Genomic DNA, 19,309 nt, shown 5'->3' on the forward strand with positions numbered 1-19,309 from the left:
TGCCCGGAGCAAACATGGCGGCGCGGAGCCTCCCGCTGTGGTACGGCGGCGGCGGCGGGGCGGGCGGGGCTGCCCGGCGCATGCGCGCTGCTGGCTGGCGGGGCCGGCGCGGGGCCCGTTGCGGCGGCGGGAAGCGGGCGGCGCCGCGCGCGCCATGGCGAAGCGGCTGAGGAGCAGCGAGGTGTGCGCGGACTGCAGCGCCCCGGGTAGGCACCGGCACCGGCACCGGACCCGCGCACGGCGGATCCCCGCGCAGGGGGCGCGGGCAGGTGGCGGCCGGGAGGTACCGGGGCGCGGCGGGGGGCTCCTGTCAGCGGAGGGGTTCTAGTGGCGCCGCCGCAGCTGCCTTGGAGCGGCCCCTCGGCAGCGGAGAGCCGGATTCGGAGCGCTTTCGGTGGGCCTCTTCCTGAGGGAGCTTCGGCTTCCCCCCGGTCCGGAGCGCACGGTCCTGCTACTGGCGGGGCCCCCGGGCCCTCGGGGGGCGCCCTGCGGAGGGCAGGCGGTTGGGAGCAAACCTGGAGCTCCTGCGCTTAGGAAGGAGAGGGCTGTGCAAAGCAGGCGGGCTTGAGGAACTCGGGTGTAAAGAACTCTTAGAGTCACGGAGGTAAAAGGTGGGAGGTGGGTGTAGCTGGAAATCCCAGCCTGGTCTGAGTTGGAAGGGACCTTAAAGCTCCTCCAGTCCCAACCCCTGCCACGGGCAGGGACACCTTCCACTAGAGCAGGTTGGTCCAAGCCCCTGTGTCCAACCTGGCCTTGAACACTGCCAGGGATGGGGCAGCCACAGCTTCTCTGGGCACCCTGTGCCAGCGCCTCAGCACCCTCACAGGGAAGAGCTTCTGCCTCAGAGCTCATCTCAATTTCTCCTCTGGCAGGTTAAAGCCATTCCCCTTGTCCTGTCCCTACAGGCCCTTGTCCAAAGAGCATGTAAAAACAATGTTTTTTGGTAAAACACATATTCTTTGTTGATGTGCACCTTGTCAGTCTCGCACTGTGGGTCAGTTTGGGAGCTTATTGAAATAAACCTAGTTTTTAGGAAGTCAGTTGCATCTCTTCTGACCATCTCTGGTTCTGCTGTTCTTATATTTAAAACTGCCCTTTTTATTTTTCAGCAGCTATGTCTGTCTGTTGTCTTCCCTTCTCAGAGTTACATAGTTCTCGTTTGTGTTCTGTGCCTGTTCTCCCAATACAATTACTAACGTACATACTGAAATGAGTTAAAACGCTGTAATCTAGATAACGTGAATGGGCAGAAGATAGGACGTGGGAGAGGAGATAACGACGTTTGTAAAACAGGACTTTTGTTTAAAAGTAATGAAAATCCGGAATTAACTCCCAGGGAGTTACTTTTATCTTCACGGAATGTTGGTTTTGTGATAAATGGAGCTGTGTATCTCCTGTGGGCAGTTGTCCCTATCTCACACGGGGCAGTGTGTCTGTGCTTGTAAACATCAGTGATGTTCTGATGCTGAAATAAAGCTGTTTCTGTGCTTGTATTTGTTGAGCTCGCCAGGACAATGCAGTGTGTTGGAATCATTACTGGGGTAATCTCATAAGATGGCCTTTGATTTTGTTGTGTTGTGACATTATAGCACTGTCAGGTATTTACTTGATCTTGGTGGAGGAATCTGCTGCCTTACCCATGTATGTAAAGAACTGTTGCTCTGGGGTGAAGCGTGCGTGGTTTTCTCTCACAGGAGGTGATGTTTCGTGTCCTTCTTTCGTACTTCCTATTCTCAGGCAGGAGTTCATGTTCAGGCTCATGGCTTGGCCTTGCCTTCATCACACGCTTCCTGTTTTGAATCACCCTGCGTGTTCCTGAAAGCAGAGCTGACCCATCCTCTGGCATCTCCCCTCCTGCATTTTGGTATCGGCTTAAGCATACCTCAGTCGTGTCCATCATTGGATCTCTTTAAAATGACTCAAATTCCAGCGCAGACGCTTCATTAAATTCAAACTTGAAATAATGATTTTCTCATAACCTGACAGCTTGCTCTCTGTTCCTGCAGACTAACACTGTGTTCCTTCTTCCTTCCCATGCCCATCTGTTACTTGGGAACCAGTGAATGGTACTAAGCCAGGTATGGATTGAAGTAAGGAGCTACAAATCATTTTGCAGTTTCACTAACAAAACCCTCTTTCAGTTAAACCAGTGTGACTCAAAACAGGTTGCAGTGCTGAACTTGCCAGTTCCATCGTGCCTGCTGTCAGGTCTGCTCTGCTGTGTATCGTTTAGGCACCTAAACTGGGCCCTGAGCTGCTCTTGGTCCTTTCTTCAGCTTCCCCAGTGTTTAGTAGGAGCAAAGAGCGTTCTCTCGGCTCACTGTGGTGAAGTTCTCAGTTCCCTTGTCAAATTCCAGCCTGGTTTGTGTTGAAGGGACCTTAAAGCTCATCCAGTTCCAACCCCTGCCACGGGCAGGGACACCTTCCACTAGAGCAGGTTGCTCCAAGCCCCTGTGTCCAATCTGGCCTTGAACACTGCCAGGGATGGGGCAGCCACAGCTTCTCTGGGCACCCTGTGCCAGCACCTCAGCACCCTCACACAGAAGAGCTTCTGCCTCAGAGCTCATCTCAATCTCCCCTCTGGCAGGTTAAAGCCATTCCCCTTGGCCTGTCCCTACAGGCCCTTGTCCAAAGTCCCTCTCCAGGTTTCTTGTGAGCTCCTTCTATTGTCTTCCTTTTGTTTTTCTTTTTTTGTCATCTTTATTTTGCATCACACCATCCCCTGTTCTAATGGTACGAGGTTTTGTCACAGACTGGCCAGATTCCACATAAACGTGGACTGTCATCGATGTGATTTCTTTAAGGCAGAATGCACAAGCCGAAATGACAAGCAGTGAGGTATCGAGGTGGATGTAAAGAAACAAACCTGACGGTGACTGTTAGTTAAGGCAGAGTGAGTACTGGCTTCCAGAAGAGTCCCATTAGTTTATGAATGAGCGTGTGATAAGGTTGCATGTAATGAAAAGGGACGAGGCTCATTAGTGTGGAAGGCTGCCTCCAGCCTCCGTGGGTTAGGTTAGCACCAATGCATCTCATTTCAGTGCTATTTTTTACCTTCTTAGAAGGGAAAGTTAAAGTAATGCGGTGATTTAGAAGGAGGTTTCTGGTTGTTATTAATTTGGTTTTTAAATGAGGTTATTTTTTCCCCCTCAAACCTGTGCTTTAGTTTGGCTCTGGGCTGTGATGGTTATCAGCTCTGAGTGGATGCTCCCATCCCTCATGGTTTGAATAGGTTTGCCCACATTGCCTTCAGCACACACACAACATCAACTCTGCTTAAAACCCCCAGCAGTGATCGGATCTCCTGTTCAGGGAGTCAGTACGTTCATTGCATGGGTCAGAGAAGACTCTTGTGATGCACACTTGCTCAGATATATTCTGACAGGATGCAGGAGTTCTCTCATCACATACCAGGCTTGGGTTGTACTCACTTTTTAGCCTCAAACTCATCTCTGCATTTGAAATCAAGAAGAATTTTCCAAAATAGAAAAGATATTGGATTCCCTTGGCTTTTTTCCTGCGATGGGCCGGATCTGAAGCTCTGTCTCACTACTCCACTGCCTGTTCCTGCAGGGTTCTTGGCACGTCCAGTTTCATGAGTCACTGACAGAAAACTGGAGTTTCTTCTGGAGATGGAGCTGAGAGCACTGGAGGGACATCACTGCAGTGTCCTCAGTGTCAATCTGATGTAACATTCCTACTCAGTTTTACGCTTTCTGATGTTTGAAGCTACATAACAGCTAATATTATTATTTACTACTTCATCTCCCTCAGTTGTCTTTCTGGTTTGCTTATGAGATGGCTCCAGTTTGGATCTATCCAGAGTTGAAGTGAATTAGCTTGACAAGTTTTGATTTTACTGACCCTTTACTTGGCACATGCATCTTTCTCTTTTTTTTTTTTTTTTTTTTATACTGTGATACTCTTGGGTGTTTTTATTATTTAATGTGGAAATTAAAAATCATTGAATAATACAGAACTGAAGACTGAGTAGTATGGGAAAAAGCATGACTACTTTACCTCTTTTTACTTACGGTCTTCGGAGTTTTTCCAAACTCAGTAGGTAGGTGCTTTGTTAGACTGTACTTCTGCAGGACTGCACAAAATTACAAGTAAGCACTTGAAGGAGGTAGTAAGTTGAGCATCCTGTTACTCTCACAAAGTATTGTCACAGGAAGAACTACTCAGGCTGTTCTCAGAGTCCCACATCCCCACTAAGCACAAGAACTGGTATTTCCCCAGCACTCACAGCCCATGTACAATGCTCATAGCCTGGCTAAGGAGTAAAGCTGAGGTTAGAAGGCAGGGCTCCTGGTTTTAGACTCTGGGTTTGACATGCGTGTTGCCTTCTGTGTTGTAATTTGTGTGTTCTTTTTCAGATCCCTGCTGGGCATCGATAAACAGGGGGATTCTGATCTGTGACGAGTGCTGCAGTGTTCATCGAAGTCTGGGGCGTCACATCTCTCAAGTGAGGCATCTCAAGCACACCCCATGGCCTCCAACACTGCTGCAGGTAAAGAGTAAAACTGTGTCTTCCTTCAGTAAAACTACATATATGAATGTTTTGTGGAATTCATGGGACTTTGGACAAGGGCCTGTGGCGACAGGACAAGGGGAATGGCTTTAACCTGCCAGAGGGGAGATTGAGATGAGCTCTGAGGCAGAAGCTCTTCCCTGTGAGGGTGCTGAGGCGCTGGCACAGGGTGCCCAGAGAAGCTGTGGCTGCCCCATCCCTGGCAGTGTTCAAGGCCAGGTTGGACACAGGGGCTTGGAGCAACCTGCTCTAGTGGAAGGTGTCCCTGCCCGGGGCAGAGGGTTGGAGCTGGAGGCGCTTTAAGGTCCCTTCAACCCAAACCAGTCTGGGATGCTGTGAATTTACATGGAAGGTCACCTTCGACTTTTCTTCCAGACTTTTGCAATGCATCTGCTTCAACCTAAATTTTGAATATATAGCAAGCCTCTCTTCAGTAGAGCTGCTGTTGGGAAGAGGAGAGAGTTTTAAGGGGGTTCTTTTTACGTTCCATGTAACAAGCTCCTAAGCCTGTGCCTGGTTCTGATACCCCAGTCAGATATGGATGCTGGCACATGGCGTGTGCATCTCTTGGCTTGCTGTCTGTGTGAAAGTAATTACAGGCAGTTGAGCAGTCAGTCTGTGCAGTTAGCAGCAAAATGCCTTTCCTGCCTGTTTGTGTTCCCTTTGGATTTCAGATGGTGGAAACGCTGTATAATAACGGTGCAAACTCCATATGGGAACATTCCTTGCTGGACCCTGCCTCTGTTATGAGCGGGAGGCGCAAAGCAAGCCCACAGGATAAAGTGCAGTAAGTGCAAAATGACAAAGGTTGTATCCTTGTAGAAGTGGGATTATTTTATTCAGCAGTGACAGAGGCAGCAAGTTATCCATGGGGACCTGGTGATAGTTGTATTGCAGGAAGAGAACAGGAGTAAACCAGTCATTTGTTCACCTATTGACTTATTTTCTACCTTTTTTTTTTTAATTTACAATGATTAATTTTTAAAAATTTATTGCAAAAATGGAACTAAATTGCTTGAATTCTCTGAGCTATTGACTCCTGACCTCTGGCTTTGGATAGCGAGCACCTGTACTTGTACTTGAATCAAAAGATGTTTTAATTCTCACACCATGTGCTTCAGTTAAGTGAGCTCTGCTGATGGGATTGAGATTAGTTGATGAATTACACAGAAGTTAAGGTTTCTGTCACTGAATATGCTGCTCCATTTGAAAATGTAATGGCTGCATGTAGTAATTATATATCTTAAGTTGGCATGATGTTAAGTTCAGTGTTTACTTGTAAGAAATACGCTCTGCGTCCTAGACTCTGCAGATGTTTTGATGTTTGTAACAGAAATGTGTTCTGTATAGTTAACCAAACTGCACTGATTGTGCTTTTCGTGGCTCTAACGTTCCTACAATAGCAAGCAAAGATTTAATAGTCTTCACTTGTGAATCTTCCTTTTCCTAGACCATCTGTATCAATGGGAAAGCATTAATATATATTTTCTCTCCCTTCTGTTGCTTGGGTTTCTCTTTACAGTCCCAATAAAGCAGAATTCATTAGAGCTAAGTATCAAATGTTGGCGTTCGTTCATCGCTTGCCGTGCCGTGAGGATGACAGCGTCACTGCCAAAGACCTCAGTAAGGTCAGTGCGGGTGTTCTGGCACGCTGCAGGGGCTACAACTTGGGTGTAACAGAGCAGTGAAATCTGACTGAATTCAAGCAGTTTCTTTTGACTTAACTGTTGCTGTTCTCCAGCACTATACTGGAGATGTTGGTGGTTGAGAGGCACCAGTTTAGATTAACCTGGAGAAAAACACTTACACGAAGGAGCTATAGCAAGAATTCTTGCATACCCGTTTCTGTAAGCATGGCTGAAAAAGCAAATGCTGAATTACAGTAATTGCTGCTGAATTAAGTACAATTCTGCTTCTCTTTCAGCAACTCCATTCCAGTGTGAGGACAGGGAACCTGGAGACGTGTCTGCGACTGCTCTCCTTGGGAGCTCAAGCCAACTTCTTTCACCCTGTATGAACACTTTCTTTGTTATTTTGATATACAGTCAGTTCCTGCAGTTTGTGATAGTTACATTGATTTCAGCTGATGCACATTGTAATTCAGACCTGTTAAGTGAGTATTTTCCTTACTAACTTGTAGGAGAAAGGCAACACCCCGCTCCACGTGGCTGCCAAGGCAGGGCAGACTCTACAGGCAGAGTTATTAGCGGTTTATGGCGCTGATCCTGGCACGCAAGATTCCAATGGGAAAACTCCGGTTGACTATGCAAGGTAGAAGGCTCGGAAATACACGATGCTCTCATATATTCACTGATGTCTGTAAATCACATGATAAAAAAAATCTATATCTCTGATCATTTTTTGATGTTTTGTATGTCTCAAAATGAGTAACTGATGTAACTTGTGTTTGTATGTGTGTGAACCAGGCAAGGGGGGCATCACGAGCTGGCAGAGCGCCTGGTGGAGATCCAGTATGAGCTCACAGACAGGTTGGCTTTCTACCTCTGTGGCAGGAAACCAGGTGAGAGTTAAAAACTGCGCTCTCAGAGCTTTCAGTGTTAATTATAGGATGGTTCAAAGTATGGTGTGCAGTCCTTGGGTCAGTGTCACTACACGTTTTATAGACATTTCAAATATTCTAAGTTTGTATAAGCTGTACTGGAAGAACTCAAGAAAGTACAAGATGTAAAATTAGCAATAACACGTTTAAAATTCATTTACGTAACACATTTTTCACAACTATGTGTTCTGTAAATGGAATACCCCTGGAAATGTGGAGGAACCTACGTGTGAGGTCAGCTGAGTGCTGTTGAACTTCAAGGAGTGAATTGCAGGGAAATGACAGGTTTTGTGCATGGTGAATAGTCTGCAAGAGATGATACAGGAACTCTTTCAAGTCGTTTCTTCTCACTGAAATTCAGTTAAGTGGGTGCCTATTGAACACAAGCACACTAACTGATTTTTAGCCATTAGGTGCCATAAAGACTCATGTGATAGAACTTTTTAATGGAATTTTAATATAGTTGATAAGCCTTAATTGGAAGCTTTGATAACACCAGGAAATTGTGATAGAAGCTTTCTTTTAAGACTTGCTAGCTTCCTGTAATTGGAAATTGATGAGTCATTACATGCAAGATAAATTGCTCTGTTTGCCTGTTGCATGTATTCTTGGGTTTCTCCTTGCTGTGTCTTTTAGTAACGCTGAGTACCGGCTGTATGTCCACACAACATTAAAACTATAATCCAGTAACAACCTGTTAAAATGCAATTTGTTTTACCCTCTAGAGCATAAAAACGGACAGCACTTTGTGATACCTCAGATGGCAGACAGGTAAGTCCTTGATTCCATGGCATGGCTGAAACCAGCAAAATAAAACCCCCTAATAATTAAGCTTCCTTTCCTTTCTGAAGCAACTTTCAGGCTTCTTGTTATTCTCCCTCTATAGTGTGTCTTTTGTGCCACTATCACTCTTGGAAGCTTTTTTTCCCCTACAAAGAATATTGTCATTTAAAAAAAATCAGAAAACTGAAGAAGTTGAGTGTATTTGTTAAAATGCAGGGGAAGGTGGGACAATTATGTTAAGGAAACACACATGGGGATTCCTGGGAAACAGATTTGTAGATAATTCAAGGACCAATTGAGTTAGTTTCCTGATACTTATAGTTTCCTGATAGCATTTTGAAACTAATACTTGCAAGAAAGCTGCATTTTTCTTTGAAAGTATTTGTAATTTAGGTCATCTGAGTGCTTTTAACTTTTGGTTACAATCAATGAAATCATGTTTGTACAAAACATATCAAGTATTAATCCTAAGTCCCTGTTTCTCTTTCATTGCTGTGCAATTGGGAATAAGGCGGCTGTGAGTAAACTACTGTTCCATTTATTGCTTGCAAAATTGCCATGAAAAACTAATAAAATGATGGAAACTGTGTAATGGTTGGTAAATACTTAGTGTTAACATCTGTAGTTCTTTTAGATAAGCTGTGTTTAGCTGTTGGATGAATTACTGTGTATTTTCAGCGCAGTGTTTTGCAGAGCAGAGTAAGTATCATTTGCCTTGTAGCACAGAGAGGAAGTTGACGTGCAGAGAAGAGGGCTTGTTCAGAGATGCTGCTGAGAGCGCAGAGCCTGCAGTACAACCTGCCTTACCTCTGCATCGTGTCCTCTGCTCTGGTCTCTCTCTTTTCCATCCCCTTGTCTAGGTGACTGCCTACACAAACTCTCTGTGATACCAGTTAATTATACAGAGGTTTTATTTGAGCCTTTCCAGCCTTGTAGGTCAGGGGAGTCTTCCCCTGGGTGGTATAAATGTAGACTCACAATGTATCAGCTTCCTGATCTGTGGCTCTGATGATAAATTCTCTTGAACTGCACAATTTTCATCTTGTGCCTCATTTTTAAGGCTGGAAACCAGTAGAAGAGATTATTTCCTGAAGAGTACAGAATAATTTTGAGTGTAGCCCTATGGCTGTGGCCATTTGCCAGCCTGATGCTCCCCCACCTCCCGCACAGCCCAGTGGAACAAGTCCCATGTGTTTTGTGTGGGCTGGAGTTGTGGTCAGAATGATCATATTGTTCAGATGCCTCACAGAAAGCATTTTGTTGCAGCACAGCTTGACTGTGGCTTGAGCTACACAGATGGGGATATTTGCATGCCAAAGGGTCTTTGGGATTCTTTTAAGTTGTTTAGAAAAAGCTTAAGAACATGCTAATTATGATGTTAGCAATATTAGTGAGATCAATGTGTTAAAAACTTTATTAAAATACTAAAAGATTTAAGGAGTTTCAAGTAAAAGTGACATTTAATCATTGAATTACCAAAATGTAGAATCTGTTTAAGCAAGCTAGTAGATGCTGTAGATGTAATGATCACTTCTTGTTTTCATAGCAGTCTAGATTTATCAGAACTCGCAAAAGCAGCCAAGAAGAAGCTTCAGTCTGTAAGTAAAACTTTGTCTAAATGTAGCAAACTCTGCTCTTCATCTTTCAGGCTAGTTTCAGCTTCTGTTAATTCCTGCATCAATAAATGTCAACTCCAGCAAGTTAAAAGTCTGGAGAAGACCATGAAAATAGGCAGAGATGGAGGAGCAGAGAGGATGACAAATCCATGACAGAGATAGTCTTGTGTGAGGCAGTATCTCAAGGTCTGTCTCCCCGGTTCAGAACCTTGAACTTTGTTATTTGTCTTGCTGTCATGTGTTTTATATCAATCTCTATGTTAAATGTTACTGTTTGCCTTTAGCTTTCTGGAAAGCCAGACTAGTGCATTAGTCTCTGCTAATTAGTTGCTAGCAATGCCAGCTCACTATTTTGACTGAAGTGTGGGTGACCACATCCTTGTACACGTTAGACTGAGGATATGTTTTCCCTCTACTTAAAGGTTTTTGCTGTCACACAAGTAGCTCTCTTGACCCATCCACTGTAGGAGCAGAGTTTGAAACACACAGGCATGTTGTGAGTCCTCACTGGTCAGTTAAAGCCACATCGGCAGTGGCGTTTGGATACCTGGTTCCCACAGTAGGTCTGCGTCACCCCGAATACACGAGGTCTTTTGGGGATCAGATAGGAGAGAAAAAAATCCTTTCACCAGTACAGGAAAAGTGTGAACAGTGCTGTTGTCTGTATCTAGCGATTGTGTGGTTGTGTATGTCTGTGTCATGGATTACTTTGCTACGCAAGCTAAGAAACAAGCAGTGACACAGGCTGAAAAGCAAGAGCAGGGTTCTGCCTTTATATTTTCTGTTTAAAGATTTCATTTATGTTCAAGCTGTAACTATTCTCCTCTACCCTTAGCTAAGCAACCACTTATTTGAAGAACTTGCCATGGATGTCTACGATGAAGTTGACAGGAGGGAGACAGACGCAGGTGAATGAGGCTTTCTGAAATGTGTATAAAATAAATGTGAATTCTTGCACAGAAGATCCTAGGGCAAGCATGTGTTCTGTTTAAAGCACTGCTGTATTCATTAATTAACCATAATGGTGGTTTCTTTGTCTTGCATTGTCTGAATGTGACATTAGTTGAAGAAATCTTATGTTCTTTACCAAGTAGGGAACCCTCTGGGGGAAAAAGCCTCCCTCTGAATTGATGGTGTTGGGGTTCGAGACTGTGGCCTTTTATTCTTTGACAAGAAACACTGTCAAATAGTACAGGAAGGTTATTCCCTCTTTTCTCTTCCTTGAGCAGTGTGGCTTGCTACTCAGAACCACAGTACGCTTGTGACAGAGACCACAGTGGTCCCTTTTCTTCCTGTAAATCCTGAATATTCCTCAACCAGGAATCAGGTAAGCAATCTTCTTAATACTGTAAACTATATTTAATAGGCCACGTATTTGATGTAATATTGCTTTACTGCACTTCATTACTGTAGAAGAGTTGCATCTAGTAAAGAGGTTACAGTAGTTTTACACTTCTGCCCTGGAGTGTGCAGCTGGATACTTTAAATCACACTCTTTGCAATAAATGTAATGAACAATCAGCTCTCTGTAAGTGCTGGTGTGTTTTACCTGGAACTCTGCTCCTCATCTAACACACTGTGTGCTGCTTTTTCTCCATTATTCTGTGATTTAGGGAAGGCAGAAACTGGCTCGATTTAATGCCCATGAATTTGCTACGTTAGTTATAGATATTTTAAGTGATGCCAAACGGAGGCAACAGGGGAATCCTCTCTCTGGTTCAAAAGGTGAGAACACTTTTGGTTGTCAGCTCATCTGTATATCAATGAAGAAAGAGATAGGGACTGGTTTTGTAAATGATAACTAAACCATGTGGCCAGCAGGCTATTGACAACATGTGTTAGGCCAGCAAAGGAATGCCCAAATACAGAAGATTTGTGTGTAAAGGGTGCTATTTGTGGGGGTTTTTTTCTCCCCCTTATGTGAATTTTATTAAGCTGTTAAAGCATGATTCTCACCTTATTTTAACTTGTATAAACTCTTACAAGAAGTGAAAAGGCAAAACCATAAAACTTGCAGGTTTTGGGCAGTACTAATCCACACCTATAAGCTGGATCTAAATTAGTTTTTTTGAACTGGGCTCATCAAATGACACTTTGTGCCATGTCTTGTATTGTGTGTCTGGATGAAAACAAAGTAATTAGGAAAATAATAATCAGAATTAAAGTCTGCACTTCCTTTTCTTCTCCAAGCTCACTGGTATGTTTTTCAATGGTGTATGTTGATCTACAGAAAATGTGGAACTGATTCTCAAATCCATCAGCAACCAGCATAGTAGTGAGAGTCAGGACAATGACCAGCCTGATTATGACAGCGTTGCTTCCGATGAGGATACGGATCTGGAAACAAATGCAGCTAAATCAAACAGGCAGAAGGTAGGTTTGAAATACTTATACACAGACCAGATTTTACTCATAATCTGCAGTCTGACTTTCCCCTTGTGAGGGGATTTAATGTGCATAAATGACCAGAAAATGAGTATTTTAGTTCTCAAATTAATTTCAGAGTCATGCCTCAGTCTGTGAAGCTTCTAACAACATTAAGTGTTATGACTTAAGGAGTTTTTACTGTGAATAAAATGCTCCTCTAGAAAAGTACCACTGTGTGCCTCTGTGCCTGTCTAGAGGTAAGATACAGACCTAATTGCACAGATGAAATAATTGGATCTACCAAAACACTATTCATCAGGGATTCCTTGGTGTTTCACAAAGATTTACTGCTTCCTACTGCAGAAGTATTTGCAGCAGACCAGTAGTGACTGAGTGGTTTAAACCATTCCTGAAAATAAGGCAGCATGGTAAAAGAGGGGCAGTAAACCTTGTAGTACTAGTGCAACATTCCCTGGTGATGTGCACACTGGATAGTCAGTGATCTGTCTCTTAGGACTGTCCAGTTTATTTATTGCATATTCTTAAATGCTTCTGAAACAGGATTGTGTCACTGTTCTGCTGAGAGAAAAGGTTTTGTGCATTTGTGCTTTTGAGCTAAGACCTTATTGACATCAAATTTCATTTATTATTGGACTAAAATTATTCTAATGAGTGGATCTTATTTATTTGACCTTAATTTGAACTGTGATTCCTTTAAAGCAAGTACATGAAACGCTGTCGAAACCTCATTGTCCTGTTTTCTTTGGGTTGTCTGTTCCTCAATGGTGTATTTTCCTCTTCCTGCTCACAGAGCCTGGATTCAGACTTGTCGGATGGACCAGTGACAGCCCAAGAATACATGCAAGTTAAAAATGCATTGGTGGCTTCTGAGGTGAAGATTCAGCAGTTAATGAAAGTGAACATCAACCTGAGTGATGAGCTGAGGATCATGCAGAAAAAGGTAACAGACCCAACAGTGCAACCCCTGCATCTCTCAGTGTATTTTAAGTTGACCAGGATAAAACTGGAAATGCAGTAACCCAAAATCCGGGTAGAGAAAAAACTCATTTTAAATGGAGCTGCTTTGGAATCAGATATGAGACTATAACTGTGGAAGTGCAGTACAGGCTTTGAATGTCTTATTGTGGAGATAATGATCATCTGCTTGGTTTTTTGACACAAGTTTTCCAAGTGACAAGACAGTTGTTACAAGTCTTGTATATATTTTTGCTGTCTTGCTTCAAGATAAGCAGTTTTCAACACTGAGGAAGGCAGTGCTAGCACACATCTTACCTGTGTGCACGCATAAATACCTAAATACATGACGTACTTCCAACTTTTCTGGTAAATATGTTGGCGTTTTTCCATTAATAAACCAAGTTGGAATGAAGAGAAATTAGAATCCCAATGCAATAGAAAATAGTCTGAAATGTGGCAGTTTGGAGGCCAGACCTTCTAATCCTTACACAAACAAATCAGCAAGTTGTTGAATGCTTTGCCAGTGTTCTGGTCAATAGAGATTTTTGTAGGGTAAAGGAGAATTTGTGTCTCTTGCATTCACTCTCCTGTCTGTCATGCTAGCCTAGCAAGGGCTGGCTGCTTCCTCAAATCCATCCCTTCACCTAGGGTTAAACATCCTGATTTCCAAATAATTGCAATACTGCAAGGCTCCATTATGTGCTGCAGAAAGCTCCCTGCCTCTAGAGAGAGTTGTTCAAGCTGTGCTCCTGCCAAGGTGAACCTGTGCCTGTTGTCTTGGGGCAGAGAGGCTGATGCTTTGGAGAGAGGTGGGAACTGTGGAGCTCTTGGCATTTGAGGTTGAGCTAGTTCAGCAGATCCAAATATCCATGTCTGTTAAGTGCCATCCTTACAGTTGTGTGCAGCCTTTCAGATCTATTGGGATGGTGAATACTGGGAGGAACCTGGGAGATCTGAGGGTGTTTCTCTGGTCTGTTAACAGCTTGTACTGGTTAAGCATTTCTCTGCATCAATTGAATTCACTTTTCACTTATATTGAGTTTCTTTAAACAGTTAGGATTAGGGCCTATGAATTAAGGAAGCTTTAGTGTATTTATGTGGTGTAGCAGAGGAGAGATCGTGGCTGTGCTGCAATTGAAGTTGTTTTGAAGGATGGTGTAGGCAGGGCTCTCACCCTGGAGGTGAGTTGCGCTCATTCTGTGTCCTGGTGCTGTGTGTGGCTAAGGGGCTTTAACTCGGTGGTTAATGGCTCAGCTTGAAGCATCAGTGCAGCTGTGGGACACTGCAGAATGTGAGGAAGGGCTTGGCTCAAAGCTCCTGGGAGCTCTGGTACAACATGGCAATTCTCTGCTGGCTTACTTGTGGTGAGACAACAGTGTATGTGTCCTGCTTCAGCAATTCCATTGCAATAGATGTCATTCAAGAGTCTCTTTGGGTTTGGTTGGTTTGATTTCTAACCAAGAGCTTAGGTCATATGAAAAAATCTATCCACTTATTTGGCTAATGAGGTGATCATCTTTTGCATGGAAATTACTAAGCAAAAGATGTTAAAGAAGAGGCAAAGCTACACTTGGTGAATGCCACTTCAGAGCAGGTTCTTCCTAAATGAAGATGAAAATAGTTTAATTACCTTAATGGACGTTCTGTTGGAAAAAGCTGAGGGGTTTTTTTTCCTGCCTGCAGATTCTTTTAGGTGCTTCTAGGTGGTTGAGTTTGGTGTGAGTTTACATTAGCTACTGGCTAAAACTGCACCAAAAGCATGTTCATAATATGTGGAAGATGTTTGGAAGAAGGAGACTGAAGTTGACCTATTGAATTGTCTCTAAAGTCAAACTTTAAAGGGGCATCTTGGCTCTTGGCTGATCCTTACATCTTAAGACTTGATGCATCTTACACAGAGCCACAGAAAGTGGGGAGAAAAGCCCTGAACAGAAGTCAGCACCTTTGATGTAGGGTTCTGGGAAATGCTGTAGGCACAATAGCATTTTTCTGATGGGGTAATGCTCTTGAGGCTCATATGATGCAAAGTAAATGCGAGTAGTAAATATGCACTTTCCTGTTTAGGCCATCAGCTGTTGGAAATATACTCAGTTATTGCTAGAGAATTGCTGACACTGCCTTTTTTACATCTCTTCTTCATGATGTGTTAATATAGCAAACTTCAAGTAACTCCACCAAAAAAAATCAGAATTGTTGCATTTTCACTATGCGTCAAATGCATAATCATAAAAAGCTTTAAAATTATTCCCTGTTGGCTTCTTAGAAAGCAGTAGCTGATCCTTGATTTCCATAAGCTAAACTCTCCTCTTGCTTTGCAGAGCAAGCTCCAGTCTCCTTTGCGCTGCCTCTGGTGTCTGTGCTGTAGTTCTGGTGTTTTCAGATTTCATGGGCCTTATGTTAAAGTTGTCTTTGAAGTTCTGATATCGGCTGCTGAAATGGAGCCCTTTGCTTGAAAACCTGTGGTGTTGGCAGTGCTTCCCCCCACAGCCTCATCAAGCACATGATCCATGTGCCAGTACAGCCAGGCTGGAAGAAATTGTGTGGGTTTAACTACAACAGCTGATTTTCCCATTTAATTTAGTTTTCTTCCCTGCAAAAAGTGCTGGGAGTCAGTACATTAATATTTCCTGATCTGGAACATCAGTGTTTCTGTGCTTATCTAAGCAAATCAAGTAGATTTTGAACAAAGAAACCAACCCCCAGCTACTAGTGACTGGATTTACTAGTAAAGCTGATCGCGTGTTGTAGAGTCAGTTTGCTTTTGACACTTGCTGTTAGAAAAACAAAGTCCCACTGCTAAACATTTCTTTCAGCTTCAAACGCTACAGAGTGAAAATACCAACCTCAGAAGACAGGCCACAACCAATATATATCAGGTCCAAAGTGGTTCTGAGTACACAGACCCCACCAACAATTCTTCTTTAAAGCGGCGACCATCTGCACGCGGTAGCAGACCCATGTCCATGTATGAGACTGGATCGGGTCAGAAACCCTACCTCCCCATGGGAGAGGTCCCATACCCAGAAGAAAGCATAACACGGCTGCAGCCTTTCCCTCCACATGTAAGTAAAACTGCTGATGCTTCTGCATTTCTTCTCATGTTCAGCCTTTCTGCCTGTTCCAGCTATGCTCATCTGTCTGCTGCAGAGTGAATTTGAACTGTTGTTAATGTTTGAATTTGAACAAATATTTAATGTTTGCTGTATTAACATGTCTGCAGGAGCTTGAGGGTTTGAAAAGGAAAAGCTATAACAATCCTGGAATATGTAAACTGGAGCTTTTGGCTTCTGCTCAGCTCTTTTAACCACAATTTGTATACCAAATATCAATGTGTGGCTGTTTGAAAAGCAGAATGGGGAGGGGGTGGAATAGCATTCCAGGAAGGTAGGTAAAGTTCCTGGATTCCTTTCTTGAGATATACAGGCATATGCCCATTTGTGGAACTTCAGAACTACCTTCCGAACATAAAATTAAGCTAAATTGTCACTAAGCCACCAATTCCTTATTCTGAGTTTGGAACTGGAGGCTGAAGATGGTTTAAATCTATTAGTTGAACAAATTCTCCTGGTTCAGTACCCTCCTGTACGATGTGCTAATAGCAGGGGGACAGTTCTGTGTTAGCCACAAGGGCTTTGCACTGATGTGCTGGTCACACTCTGGATAGGTGACAGAGCACACACTAGTGCTTATTAAAGTTGAGTTTTGTTGCATCTTTTGAGATTGCCCTGGGGGTGGGAACGTGAGACAGGAGGTTTTAGGCACAGATTTACCATTTGCGGATCTGTTTCAGTACGTTTCCCTGTTGGAAGCACTATCTTCCAGTTAAACTGAGCCCTTTAAAAACATATTTGGAAGTTAATGGGGTTTTTGCCTGGCATAAAGGAGGGCAAATATTCTGGGCACATTCCAAAGAAGACAGTTGAGTGCACCAGGGAATCTGTACGCGGGGTTTCCCTCACCTTCAGATGCATGAATAAGAGCTTTAAGCTATGAAATCTGGATCATTTGAAATTCTATTGGCATGTTGAGATAGAGGCAGCTCTGGCAGAAGAAACGTCACAGTTCTTTTGTATGTGGTGATGCATGCAAGACGTGGCAGCACTTTGTAGGGGTCCTTTGGTTTGAGATCTGGGTAGAAACAGCAGTTCTGAAGCATTGATTCGTTATGTGGAATTAGTTAATTCACGTTTGTGGTGAATGCGTATTATTCTCTGTGGAATTCAGCACCTCTGGAATATCAATATTAGAATTAACATGAAGTCAGTTGTATTTTGAAAGAGTTAAATCCACCCAGGCTTAGCCAAATTCTCCAAATCATTCTTGCTTGGTCATCTCCATGGTTTTAAGAATGTTCCTTGATTTCAGTTAAGAATTTATTTGTGTTTTGGTTTGGTTTTCCCGAGTGTTTTTCTCTTTCCCATTTTTAGATCGGGAGGAGTGCGTTTGTGACCTCCTCTTCATCTCTACCTTCCTTCCCCTCCACGCTTTCCTGGTCAAGGGATGAAAGCACACGAAGGGTTAAGTACTTTCCCAATTGGTCCTTTTCCTGGAGGAGGTGGCCACCTCCCCGGAGCCATCATGCCTCTGTCTTCTCCCCTTTTGGGCTGACTGCTTGCATGAAGCAGTGTTGCATCCCTCTCTTCCGCCACATGCTGTGGATACTTGCCTCTCTCTAACTTCAGCAGCTTTAACACCGTGCGCAATCACTGCAGATCACTTCTTCAGCTGCATAACACTGAAAGCAGCCAGAAGAGAACTTGGTTGCTGTTTGGGAAGTAATTTGGCAGATGCTCACTGATGTTTCCTAAGCCAACGTGTAACTCTTCCTCCTGACTAAACGCACTGCATGCGGCCTCCAAAGCTCGCTGGGCCCTGCCTTTAAACTTGCTTTTCTCTGGGGGCTGCCAGTTTGCACCAATCCAGCCTGGTCCTGATTGACTGTTGATCTCGCAGATGTTCCTTAATTTGTTTGAAGTGGGTTCTTTAAAACCTCTGAACAGCCATTCCTGTTGCCCACCAATACACTGTGGGTCACTGAACCTTCTGCTGCTCTTCACAGGTGAAAGACTGAATGGGCACAGGAATTGTTTTAGCAAGACTCTTTTCGGGGCAGGATTAAAGACACTGAGACTGTATAAAGGAAGCTCATACCGGTATTCCTTTGGATCTGCAGAACTTTGCTCTTAGGGTGTTTGTTAGTTACAGCACTGGCTTAAGAATAAAACTGCAGTGTTACCAAGAAGCATTAAATGCATCCTGTAAGCTTATGTTATTCCAAAGACACTGCCTTTGCTGAGGCCTCATATGTGAGCTATTAGCTATGTGAAGAAGCCTCGTCCAGTTTCTTAAACTGTTCTTTTTTTGTAGTGGAACACTTAAATCTAGTTTTTATTCAAATGAGTCTGCTAGAAATGCCCCCTTGCAGAAGGACACATTTAGCAAGGCCAGCAGTTTGATAGACTAATCTGTCCATCACAGCTTCTTTTCAAGCTGTTTTATTTGAGGTCCTTGAACTAATTGCCAGTCATATATTCAAGAGAAGGGGAAAGCACTTTCCATTGGCAGCTCTGGAATGACACCTTTGGTTGAAAAGGGGCTGTGACTGGAGTGCCAGACCCCGAGCAAGTACAGCTCAACGTGTCACAGGCTCATGAGCACTGAAGACGAACAGCCCATGGTCTTGTGCTGCTGTTTGAGCACCTGAGCTTGCACTGCTTGCGCAAATGACCTTCACCATCAGGATGAGTTGAACACGTTTCAAGGTCTCTCTCTGGTAAACCTCTCTGACTTTGGAGCAAATATAAATACAAGGTCCTTTGGGCTGGTTTTAGATGTTTGTCTCATTTCTTAGAAAATAACAAGTAGCTTATACCTGTTGTGTTGTATCACGTGTTCAAGACTTAGGCTTTGCTTATTTCTGTGTTAAAAGAAGACTTTCCAAGAGTAAACTTGAGAGAGGTATTTGCATTTCTTTGTGAGACTTAACCTGAGTTTGAAAAGGTCTTTCAAGAAAAGTTCTCTCTTTTTGCTCTGCCCTTTCTGTGTGGTTACTGTGAGGAAATCAGCACCATCTCCTTCTGTTTCTTGGGCAAGTGTTACAGTCTCTCATCAGATCTTCCTACATCATCCTAAACTTCTCAAAAACCAAATCTGTGTGTTTAGATGCTGAATGTTCACACATTGGCCTCTTCCTGCCAGGACACAGAACCTGCTTGTTAAATTCTTCTGTCCCCATTTTATTTTGACTGTACAGCATTTGGACGTGTCAGTCGAGAAAGCATCAGAGTTGTAAGTAGGGCTGGATGATAAAACTTCCAAGGGAATATCCTGCTTGGTCAGGTGCAGATGTGGGTTTGGCTGCAGCTGGGACCAGTACTGAGTAGTACCAGAAACCTGCAGAGGTTTTGTTTGGTTGTATTGTATTCTGCTTCTATACCCTATCGCTGATTCCATAATTCTTGTAATCCATTG

General features: G+C 43.6%; 1 protein-coding gene across 6 annotated transcripts in view; it reads left to right on the plus strand.

Annotated features, from left to right (window-relative positions):
- The first annotated feature begins 84 nt into the window (after positions 1 to 84).
- GIT2 (GIT ArfGAP 2) overlaps positions 85 to 19,309 on the plus strand; it is a 28,152-nt gene continuing 8,927 nt past the window's right edge. The window contains exons 1-17 of one of the 6 annotated variants that reach the window (XM_030501087.1): positions 85 to 206; positions 4,380 to 4,513; positions 5,209 to 5,321; positions 6,057 to 6,162; positions 6,459 to 6,545; positions 6,675 to 6,805; positions 6,961 to 7,055; positions 7,820 to 7,865; positions 8,389 to 8,394; positions 9,427 to 9,475; positions 10,329 to 10,401; positions 10,723 to 10,820; positions 11,107 to 11,218; positions 11,724 to 11,866; positions 12,672 to 12,821; positions 15,652 to 15,900; positions 17,266 to 17,355. In XM_030501087.1, coding sequence (XP_030356947.1) covers positions 155 to 206; positions 4,380 to 4,513; positions 5,209 to 5,321; positions 6,057 to 6,162; positions 6,459 to 6,545; positions 6,675 to 6,805; positions 6,961 to 7,055; positions 7,820 to 7,865; positions 8,389 to 8,394; positions 9,427 to 9,475; positions 10,329 to 10,401; positions 10,723 to 10,820; positions 11,107 to 11,218; positions 11,724 to 11,866; positions 12,672 to 12,821; positions 15,652 to 15,900; positions 17,266 to 17,355 — 1,734 coding nt within the window. In that variant the 5' untranslated portion in view covers positions 85 to 154. Of the gene's footprint in view, positions 207 to 4,379; positions 4,514 to 5,208; positions 5,322 to 6,056; positions 6,163 to 6,458; positions 6,546 to 6,674; positions 6,806 to 6,960; positions 7,056 to 7,819; positions 7,866 to 8,388; positions 8,395 to 9,423; positions 9,476 to 10,328; positions 10,402 to 10,722; positions 10,821 to 11,106; positions 11,219 to 11,723; positions 11,867 to 12,671; positions 12,822 to 15,651; positions 15,901 to 17,265; positions 17,356 to 19,309 lie in introns of all 6 variants that reach the window. The other 5 variants (XM_030501090.1, XM_030501088.1, XM_030501089.1 and 2 more) reach the window with 5 other exon arrangements.

The sequence above is a fragment of the Strigops habroptila genome, chromosome 11 (genome assembly GCF_004027225.2).
Source record: "Strigops habroptila isolate Jane chromosome 11, bStrHab1.2.pri, whole genome shotgun sequence".
Lineage (NCBI taxonomy): Eukaryota > Metazoa > Chordata > Aves > Psittaciformes > Psittacidae > Strigops > Strigops habroptila.